The following is an 11,188-nucleotide window of genomic DNA, read 5'->3' as shown; positions in this document are numbered from 1 at the left end:
ACGTCTTGGAGGTGCTGCTGGCAGACGTGGCCGGGCTGGTCTTCTCCATGCTCACGGGCGGCAGTGTTGTTTTGGAGGCTGTCAGGTGGGAAGTGCCAGTCAGTTGGTATTTTTAGAGCAAGAACTGAAGGCAAGTGAAATGGGCAGTTCTAAGGTCTCCTTCTGGGGGTAGGGATAACACATGCAATATCGCACCACAGTGACTCTTTTCTATAGAATATAACAAAGAGATCTATGATGCCCAGCATTTCCCATCCCATCCTGCTTCCCCCCAGCATGGCCAGCTAATAATGATTTTTTAAGGATGCCCTCCATCAGTTTGTCTGTCTGCTCTTTCCTTAAATGCTTTAGATGGGAAGACATATCTCTACTTTCATTTTTCCACGTGTTTACAGGTAGTCTATCATGTGTCTGTTTCAGAATATGCTGGGAAGGTTTCATGGGAGCATTGATGCTACTGATGGGACAGGCATACGCCATGGGTGACTCTTTGCTCTCTCCTGACCAGAGCACTCACCTGTTACTACTTTACTAGTTGGAGTCTTAGCTCTGGTTGGCTCCCTTGCTACAAAGAAAGGGATGAGAGAAAACAATGGTTGAGTCTTGGAAAGAATCCTAGGCAAAGCATGTCGTGGCATCTCCTCAAAGAAGGTATCCTGTTCAACACCAGGAAGACCTGGGCATTTATAGCCCCATAGGTCCTAGTGGGAGAAGTGTACCCTGGAGTTTGAGCGTGCACCTTCTTGCCCACCCTCCACTGGTGATATTTTTGCACCCAAGGTTAGCATCTGTCTTTATGCATGGAGCAAGGAGTTGCCATTTATTGGCCCGTCTTTGTCATGGGTGTGTCAGGGCCTAGGCATCATTTGGGTGGAAAGCATCCTTGTTTTCTGTCTCTCACCCCAAATTGTCCCAGAGTTGTAAACTTCCACTCTCCACTGCCTTCTCTCCCCACCACTGCACATTCTCAGGGCAGCACTGTAAGGGGAGGAGTTGTGTGTTAACTAGTCTCCAATTGCTAGTTGTAGGGCAGGAACTCATAGAGGTCTGTGCCCTGATAAAGTCCTGTGCCCCATAGCCAAACCCCTAAAGCAGCAGGTGAGGAGGGCCAATGTGACTGCTAGTCCCAGTGCTTGAATTCCAGGAGTCCCATGGCGAGGGCAGTAGGAATAGAAAATGAATACTAAAAGTGAAACCTGTGCAGAACACACCACTTAGAAGAGAAGGGTGGTAGCTGAAAGGAGCAGGCCGCAGCAGCAGCAGCAGGAAAAGCAAGAGGGGCCTTACCAGGATGTGATGGTCTCAGCCGTGTTGAGGGCAGGGCAGATGAGGAGGAAGAAACAGATGAGGTTGAGGTGACAGGTGAAGAGCTGGGGCTTGGAGACATCTTTGTCAGTGGGACTTCCGGACTGCTGGCAGGGCTGGCTTCTCTGGAAACAGAGGTCTGGGAGGTACTGCTGGACAATGTCACAGGTGTGGTCTTCTGCGTGATGAATTGTGGCACAGTGTGTGGCACAGCTGGCCTTTTGTGGCTGACAGCTACTGGGAGGAAAGCACAAGTCGATTGAGGGTGGTGGAGCAAGAGGGGAAGGTGTCAGAGGTGGGTAGTTCCATGCCAGAAGCCATGGGCTGGCATTAGGACAAGAAAGGCACAGATCCCTCCTGCTGGGCAAGAGGGAGGAATGGCCCAGTGGCTCCTGCCCTCACTCTCCCCTTTCTGCTTCTTCCTAGGAATGCAGGGCAAGAACTGGGCCAATTCAGCACCCTCTGCCTCTTCCTGGACCTCGTGAGGGAAGAGCCTCTCCAGATGTGTGTGTCTCCCTTGAAGGCATTCCAGGCTGAGCATGGGCATCCCATGGGAAAGCTGGGTAAGTGAAACAGAGTTGTAGGCCAATGGCAGCTCTCAGGTCCTTCTTACCTACTGAGACTCGGTGGTGTAGAGTGGTTGCTTCAGTTCCCTCACTCTCTGCAAAAAAAGGACAAGTGGACATTTAGTAATAGTTGACGTCTGAGAATGTGCCTAGTTAAAGTGGGTTGTGATGCTTCCTCAGACTAAGCTGTAATTGTTGGCACAAGAAGACCTGGATGTATGTACCCCAACAGTAAGGATGGGAGATGTGTGGATTGGGAGAGAGTGTGCACCTGCCCTTCCACTACAACTGACTTCTCCCTGCACACTGTCCCAGCTTCTGGTGTCAGAATACAGCATCAGAGGAGGCTGTGCTTGTTGACATACAGAGTACCTGGCATCCCAAAGTGTAAGTCTCTTCGTGATAGATAGGACTTACAATTTTTGGAGAAGTTGTTACAATGGCATGGGGGAACACACATTCCACCATCTGTAAGTTTTTCAAAACTCACTTTGAAGCACAAAGCGATTTTGCCTTAATTTGGAGGAATTGGTAGAATATGGTCTCCAAGAGAAAAGTTAGGTTTAAGATCTTATTTGGATGTCTGATGCTTGTTCCATTGAGGGACACCATAATATCTATTTTTGTCACACTTCTTCAGTCACCCATGCCCTTTCCTATTTGCCATGTTAAAGACATCTAGTAAGAATGCCTGTTTTTATTACAAGGAATCCATTGACGTGTTTTTTGAGTGATGGCTTCACATGACAGATATCAAACACAGTATTTACCTACTGTTGTTAGTTCAGGCTGGCTGGAAGTTGCAATCTGAGATGTAGTATGAGAAGGTATAGAGGTGGTTGTCATTTCCTTTTTGGTAGGGGTCTCGAAGAGTGGTGTGGTGACCCTTACTTTTTCCATCTCTGTTGAAGCAGTGGTTGATGAGGCAGTAGGTGTAGATACTGGCTTAATGGATGTGGTCCTTTTTGTTGAGGTAGTTATGGAGGGTGTTGTGACAGTTGTGGTCATACTTGGCATAGTAAAAACCAATGTTGTATGTTCTTTTGGAGTAAAGGTAAAGAATATAATGTGAGTAATCAATTTACTTAAACCCGTATTTCAGAGACCCAAATTTTGCCCTTGCTCTTTTCAATGCTTTATGTATAATTGTTTGTATTTGCGTTCTCATAATCTTGCTATATGTTTTCCACTTGTATTTGTTTCCTCATCTCAGATATTACTTTGATCTCATTTTGTGTGTTTTTCCTGTGCTAGATTATTTTTCATATAATTTTTCTAAGAAGTTAGCTTTGATGTCACTTATTAGCTGAAGTCTGTATGACTTAGCTAATGACAATTTCATTGGCTAATCTTCTGTTCTGAACTGGCCACAGTTTCAGCTTCCCACAATTTGTATTACAAAATCAGGTAACATCATACCATAGGACTTGTCCCATTGCTCAAGTCGCCTGGCACAATAGCAGCCCTTGAAGTTTTAATTCCTATGTTACCTCTTTTTATTTCCACTTTCTATGATAGCCTGGGTCCAGGATGGCTTTTTAGTTGAACTGCATGTTTGTGGGAAGTTGCATCCTATAAAGAGTTTCCTCATAACTGAACTAACTGTAGAACAGGGACTGAAACTAAGCTAATAAATCCAACTGGAGTTGAGGTGGATCACTGCTTATAGAACTTCTAATGTGCTTCTCAGATGAGTCACATGTAAGTTATTTTGGTTGCATTTTTAACTATTGTCTATGTCCTTTCTTTTTCCAGGCACTTTCCATCTATGCTTCTGAACATTTCTGGTTTGCAAACTCCTTTCTCAAAGCCTGCTTTGAGTGCCTCTTACTTTGCAGCCTTATGCTTGGACGTTGAGACAGCTTGCAGCTTCTTAGTACAGTGATGTCTAAACTATGTATAGAATGGGTTTGGTGTAACTTATTTTAAACAGTAACACTAACAACCTACCAGTTGTTGACTTTATTGTAACAAGAGGTGTTGCTGATGAAGTTCTTGGAATGGTGATTTTTGAGGTTACTGTTGGATTTGTGGCCTCCATTGATACAGTAGATGCAGAAGAGGTAATAGCAGGTGATGTTGGTAGGATAGTTGCGGGTGATGTGACTGCAGTAGAGCTTCTTGTTATGTTAGGCTGCACTGTTGTTACTAAGAGAAAAATCAAAATCAGAGGATAATAAATCTTAATACTCTTAATGTTATAAATATGCCTATACAAATCGATTTTTTTAAGTAAAAAAAAAAACTACTTGTAGTAATAATTACTAATAGCTACTAGCTTAATTTTAAATGAAATATTTGAGACAAGCTTTCAATCTATTCCGTTGAGCTTATTTTCAGTATATACATTGAACAGGAATTTTGGCAGAAGCTTATTCAGACAGCCATCAGTGTAACTTTTTCTCACTACCTTTCATCTTCATGGAAATTAATGGAATTTCTAACAAATTAAAAATCAGTATATATAGATTTCTTTTGTGGATCAGGCTGCTGGGGCTTGGTACACGAGCTTCCATGAAGACCTTCTTAAACTGACCAAGAGTTATAAGGCCAGTCACCATTAATTTTTTTTTTTTTTGTGTGTGTGTGTGTGTGTGTGTGTGATTTCTGTATCAGAAACAAAACAGAAATCCTTTTTCATTTAGAGAGATATTTCACTGCTGATATCTGGAAGTGCCTAAGTGTACTCAGGGAACACTGTTCTCTCAATAATTTCCTTTCCCAATTTAAGAGTTCTAACAAATAATTCAGGGAAAAAAATGTGATAATTACAATAGTGAGTAGTTTTTCATTATTGCATCTTAAGCATGTGAAACTGGTGATGTCATCATATCAAGCAAAAAAGGATACTAGTTATCTCAGAAACACATATAACAACGTACATCAATGTGTAAGTACTTGTTTTAGCCAATTGCTTAACTAACCTGTTAAAGGTGAAGTTTCAGGTGTAGTACTAATGCTTTCATATCCTGTTGGATAAAGGTAGAACAGGTTAAATTTGTGAGTAGAAACATATTAAAAATATTCCAAATAAGGCTAATTTCAGACTGGGAGAAAAATGAAGACCTTTCCAAGGGTTGTGCTAGTGAGATCATCCTGAAAATGTTTGCTACTACTTATTTTAGTGGTGAGCTTCACCTGAAAGGGCTTCAACAATGATGAAAAAGTTAATACACCTCACAATAATACATGAACATACTTTTGCTACCTTTCTTATGTCTCTTATGGATAAAGGCACTCTCTGAAATTTTTTATTTATTTTTTTAATGTGTAAATGAGATCACTAGCTGAGATTCCAGTTTCACAGGCTCTAATTCTGTAAAATGAAAAAAAAAATTGTCCTTGAGGTTATTTTTAAAATCTGCATGGAAATCCATACTGTGCAGCTGGTGTCTACCCACAACATTATTTAGTAAGACAAGTTTTCAGAGTAGCACACCATATGGTAATAAATCTTAAGTTAAAATAATTAAATAAACAGAAAAAAAATTAAAGAATTGCTTTGTGAAGTCCAGTAGCTAGGTCTGATTCCTTTCTTTGTTTAAGAAAGGCATTGAATGTATCTGGGACCTATACTTTTATCTTTACCTCACATAAATTAGAACATCAATGAAATTTCAGGAACACCCTTATTTGGAAAAGTACTCACAATGAATAAAATTTTTCACCTTCCTGATTAAAATCAATCAGGGTCATCCAGCTTCTCTATTGTAGCATTCCTTACCCTAATCCACATTTTAATTGGTTATTTTCATTACTTTATTTATCAACTGCAGTTTTACGTATTAGCAGTACAGTAATAAGATTATTTTGAAGAAGAGTTGTAATAGGATGAACGCTCATTGTTAATCGAGAGGTACTAGGAAAAATACCTTATTTGAGAACACACAAAGATGTTAGTTACTGCAGAAAAAGACAATGAGTATGTAGGGCCCTTCTTACCACATGGCATGCATTTTTCCTTCTCATAGTCAAAATATTCATCATGAGAACAGTTGTAACAGCCTGAAGAAAAGGGAAATTTGTTTTACCTTCCTCAGAGAACTGCATTTAGTCTATACTATGTATAATTAAATGTCTTACATTTCTGTTATGAAGAAATTGTACTGATTGCAACTTAATATATTTAGGCAACCACCCCCAACATAATCCTCAGAAGGATCTGCATATGTAGTATTTTTTTTCTTACTCCAACTGTATCTATTTGTCTAATAGAAATAATACTCATAATACATAATACATATATTTTTTTACATAAATAGAGCAAATTCTTTTAATTTGGTGCAAGTCAGAGGATTTCTCTTCAAGATAACCTGAGCTCACTACAAAATTAGGTACAATACAGGTAATTACACTGATTATGCATTTAAAGCAGTAGTAGTAAGGTAAAGATCAGCAAAACTGCTTTAAAGATGACACCAATTTGAGCACGACTAACTGTGGTATGACTGAAAATAATTATCTTACTGCTTTGTAGTTTGAAATAGCGTAGCTTCAATTACCTTCAATGTTGACATATTTGTAGTTTTGGTTTGGACAATTACAGGGCCTGTAATGCCAGGTGCAGTTGTCATTGTTGTAGGCGTAGGATAAAGCACCTCCACTTCCTGTGTTTTTATGAGAATTGTAATACTCACAGTAGACAGCTAAAAAGGGCAAAAAACAGGAGAAAAGTCAGAATTTTACAAATTAATGACATATTATTTTTGAAGTACGTATGGGAGGACAAAATTAATCAATAGCTAAGGTCTAAAATTTTGTCATTGGAAATACCACAATCTGATGTTAAATGAAATTTATGTTTTAGTGATGTGAGTCAGTTTCTTTTCCTGTAAACGGACTATGCAGACATTTCCACAATTTTTAATGTATAATATAGTGAATGCGTGAAAGAAGCCATCAAAGATGACAAGTTTAGTGTTGATTTATAGCACTCATCCTCTCTTTTCCTCTGTGTATGGTGTTCTGGGACACATTGATATTTTCCTGTTTTATAGTGTTCCAGCCAACACAGCTGTCTTTATTCCCTTGACATCCACACAGATAGTGAATTCATCAGAGCTAAATTGAAACATTTTTTTACAGTTTCATATTCCATCTACTTACAAACTGACTATTCACTATACAGTAGCAGCAGAAAAAATATGCTGCCTTCTGTGATCACTTATTTTCTCATTATTCCACAGTAAAAACAGACATAATATTTTGATTAATTTAGCACAAATGAAAAGTACAGAATTCAAAATTCATGTGACTGAAATCAGCTATTGGCCCATACAGAAAACACAACCCAGGAGGTGCATATGTAAGCAATTTCCTTTGTTACCATATCAATATACTCACAATAACAATAATTGTCTCTTAAACTGATTAAAGAGAGATTAAATAAACTTACGACAAAACTCAGGGGTCCTCCAGTCAATGCAGATACCTTTATCTAAGCACGCCATCGCATATACCGCAATGGCATCACACATGCATTCACAATCCCCTCCAATGTCACAACCACAAGAGTCTCGAACGCAGGCCTCGTAATAGGGCATACGATTCACCTGCATTGGAAAATTAAGTCATGTATTTTCTAGGATTCATTAGTGCCTAGTTTTTAAGAAGTTGCTTTTTCCTGGGTCCTTGTTCATATTGGGTAAAGTGAAGAGCAGATGTTCAACTAAAGTGAGAATAACTAGTATTTCCTCTGAACATTTGTCAATGCAATCCCTCTTCAAACAACTCTTTTTAGCAAGAATGTAGGTATTTGCAGACTAACAGTAGAAGCTGATCAGCTTTTTCCAGATGTCTACATTCATATGAAACATATTATGCACAATCAGCTTGAAAACAAAACAAAACAAAAAAAATCCCACCTTTCATGGATATGCATGACCACTGCAGTGTTATTCGCATTTATCACTTGTGGTCGCTTCCTGAAAATGCCTATTTTCCTTCAGAAAGCTTGGTTCTGATGAATCTTGTGACACAAGTCACAATAGATGACTGAAAAGGACCAGCTGAGGGAACTGGGGTTGTTTATTCTGAAGAAAAGGAAGCTGAGGGGAGACCTCATTGCTCTCCGAAAGTACCTAAAAGGAGGCTGTAAGGTATTCTTACCTTATTGTGACAGGCAGAAAAGACTTGGCTGTTGATGATGGAACATGTCTTTTCTGCCCAAGCTTTACGGTAAGGGTTTTTGCTACATGGGTCCACTACAAAGTATACATCCCCACAGAGAGGATTCTCTTTCCAAGAATTCACAAATTCCAACTCGTTTGATGCCACATACTTGCTTCGGGTTTCAAAATCGTCTTTCATATTGCCATTATAGTTCCCACACAAACCACAGATAGTTTCCTGCATGAAATAAAAACATCATTAGGTTGCCTTCCCTCTCAATTACTGACATTTTTTCCTGTGCTTCAGTGGTGACTGTGATCTACAAATACTCTCTGATACGTTCTTAGCACCTTGTACATGAGGTCCTGTTCATCAGTGGATACCCCTCTCCTCTAAAGCGTAATTTGTCATCATTTAGAGATCAAATTCAACCAAAACATGCAGTTGTTGTATAAAATACAAACTCTTAGCTCAAAAAGTTCCTGTCATGCAGAAGGGTAATGACATAACGTCAGCCTTTAGTGAAAACCTCTGTTCTTTTGGAGATAATGATGAATAGAAAATTAATTTTTAGTAGCATCTCTGAAAAACCTTTGTCATCATAGAGAGTCAAGACAACTGTCATCAAACTGGCAGTTCAATCTGAACTGAAGGATAGTTTACTGAGGAAGTTATTCTGCAATACCTGTGTTTCCCTGGAGATCTTGATGAAGAAGTTCATGTGCTTATTCCAGATAAGGGTCATGTTGTATTTTCCTGGGATAATGATATCAAACATCAGGTGGAGGGCATTCTTTTTCACATTGTATCGCACTAAAGGATTTTCCCCAGAAATAGAGAAGGTTTCATCTCGCAGTACAAGTGTCAAGTTCTGGAAGAAAAATTATGTGTACGTTACAACTTACCAAGTTTCAGTATTTTTCTTACTTTCCATGGCACACATGTTGAAGATCAGATACTGTGCTGCTACAGACCATCTTGTCATTCCCACTTATTCTACAGTAGCCAGACACTGCTGAATAACTTTCTGTCATCAGTGATGGAGATCTTAAAAGGTAGTCAAGTTTCCTTGGGTTGTCACCCTATCTCAAAATAACTGGCTTTTGTTTCCTTTTTTTTAAATGTATATGCAAATCTACATAGAAATATAAATACATATATATATATACAACTGTCCTCATTACTCTCATTGTTACCTACACTAGCACTTTGATTATATTTGGTGGAAATAGTATGGGCATCTATATGAAGCCAATAGAGTAGAGGAGGTACATCTTCATGTGTTCTTAGAAATAAAATATAAAAAGTTACAGAGAAAATAGATCTATCACTAGCGCTCTTTTATTATCTCCTACTCTCAAGTGTACTCTTACAAATCCTGTTGTAGTGCAGTGTTTCAGAGTCTGGATAATAAACAGAAAGGTTTGTCTGGAAAATACACTTACGAAGCTGTATCCTGAGCAAACAAATTTTTTCAGCGCAGCACTGATGAGCTGAAACTGCCAATATTCAGTAACGTGGCAAATGTGTACTACTTGTAGTGGCTGTTTATTGGGATAAAATCTCATCTGTCCATATACTTCTCTCTGTCTGATAGTGAAAAGACTCTAAAATGAGCTGATATTTCTGGGCATTACTGTTCAAGTACAGCCAAGAATGGCAAAACTTACCTGATTTTGGAAGCTGTCAGACAGCAGTAGAAATGAGGATAATTGCTCATTACTTTAATTTCAAATATTTATCTCAGGTAAAACTAGCAATCTGGAAATATTTTGTATTGGTGGATATTACCTGGACTAAGAAATCTGGAGAGGTTTTGTGTCATCCATGATAACAATTCCTCGATTTTATACTAGTGTTTTCTTGACTGAGTATGGTGAAAAAAATAATTCTTTGACAGAGCCCACTGTTGAGTAGGTAAGGTTCAATATTTTGTGACTTCTACATAGGCAAGAAGTTTGAGGACTGAAACACTGACATGAGAATTGATAAAAATGATGGCAGTTTCCATCAACAATGAAGCTCCAGGTTAAACACATAATTTCACATATAAAGACACCACTTTGAAGACACATCTAAAGTTTCCAAAATTGAAGCAAGCATGGGCTTAAATGACTATTCTGCTGGATAACAGAAAAAGATCTTACCCCAAGGTAAATGCTGATGGATCTAGAGCATGTAACTCCTGATTTCCCACAGATGACATTCTCAGTAACGATTTTAAAAGAGGAATGAGGTCTATTAACACTGCAGCCATCCTAAAAAAATAAAAACACATGCAAAAAGACCTACTGGATTCTATGTCTGAAGTATAACAGAGTAAAGAAAGCTTAAACATGTCATGACTGTGATTCTGCCTTTCAGCACAGCAAGCCATCTCTATCTGATATTCTCGTTCTCATGTGAGAGACAGCCTATCTGTGAATGTCTTTAAATTCACTGCTGGCTACCATAAGATAGGTCCTAGAATATTTTACAGCTTCCGTAGCTGAACCGTTCTATTCCTTGCAGAACCCACACCTTTATAGGCAGAAAGGAAAGAGTCACTGGGGTATCATGCTTTAGTATTTCATTGTTTTGGGAGGTATCAGTGATGACCTCTGATTTGGTGGTCCAACTGACATCACTTCACTGAAAGACATAAGTGACTGGTACAGAATATGTTACACATCTATGACTTTATATGTTATTTAAAATTGGTTGCACTTACATTAAAAATGGCATTTTGAGAACTAAAGGCTTTTCATTTTAAAAGATGAAATAAGCAGAAAATATAAAAACACCTTAAGTGTTTAGTAAGATTCAAAGTGCTCTATTGGCTATAGATACATCCTAGGATATTTTCAATAGCTATTTAAATCAAGGTATTCCTTGATGCTAAGATACAGCCAAAAGAAGCAGTAAGATCCAGGTTACCATAGCTAATATGTATTCACAGTTGCCATCAAAAACAAAACGCTGTCCATCAAAAGTGGTGATGTGGCCTTCTCCATAAAGATTACACGTTGAGGAACACTTTGATTTCTGTACACATTTCCATTTGCCTTTCCTGCAAGTGCTGGGAGCAAGAAGAGAAACTATACTCAGATTTCAAAGGAATACCACATTAACCTACATCTTCTTACATGCATGCATTTTTACAGAAAAGACATTCATTTAATTGAATGTACACTGTGACGGTCACAATTAATGTAAGATAAATAAAT

General features: G+C 38.6%; 1 protein-coding gene across 1 annotated transcript in view; it reads right to left on the bottom strand.

Moving 5' to 3' along the window:
• Positions 1-11,188, bottom strand: part of MUC6 (mucin 6, oligomeric mucus/gel-forming) — a 41,307-nt gene that overhangs the window by 4,954 nt on the left and 25,165 nt on the right. The window contains exons 22-34 of the mRNA XM_035327541.1: positions 10,899-11,040; positions 10,130-10,240; positions 8,668-8,853; positions 7,980-8,219; positions 7,267-7,423; positions 6,374-6,517; positions 5,814-5,876; positions 4,796-4,840; positions 3,822-4,019; positions 2,642-2,911; positions 1,919-1,966; positions 1,288-1,539; positions 3-78 (exon numbers count right to left, since the gene is read on the bottom strand). Of these exons, the coding sequence (XP_035183432.1) occupies positions 3-78; positions 1,288-1,539; positions 1,919-1,966; positions 2,642-2,911; positions 3,822-4,019; positions 4,796-4,840; positions 5,814-5,876; positions 6,374-6,517; positions 7,267-7,423; positions 7,980-8,219; positions 8,668-8,853; positions 10,130-10,240; positions 10,899-11,040 (1,932 nt within the window). The remainder of the gene's footprint in view (positions 1-2; positions 79-1,287; positions 1,540-1,918; positions 1,967-2,641; positions 2,912-3,821; positions 4,020-4,795; positions 4,841-5,813; positions 5,877-6,373; positions 6,518-7,266; positions 7,424-7,979; positions 8,220-8,667; positions 8,854-10,129; positions 10,241-10,898; positions 11,041-11,188) is intronic.

This window comes from Oxyura jamaicensis, chromosome 5, assembly GCF_011077185.1.
Source record: "Oxyura jamaicensis isolate SHBP4307 breed ruddy duck chromosome 5, BPBGC_Ojam_1.0, whole genome shotgun sequence".
Lineage (NCBI taxonomy): Eukaryota > Metazoa > Chordata > Aves > Anseriformes > Anatidae > Oxyura > Oxyura jamaicensis.
Note: the sequence above shows the minus strand (reverse complement) of the source record. Positions and strands in the feature narration are given on the sequence as shown.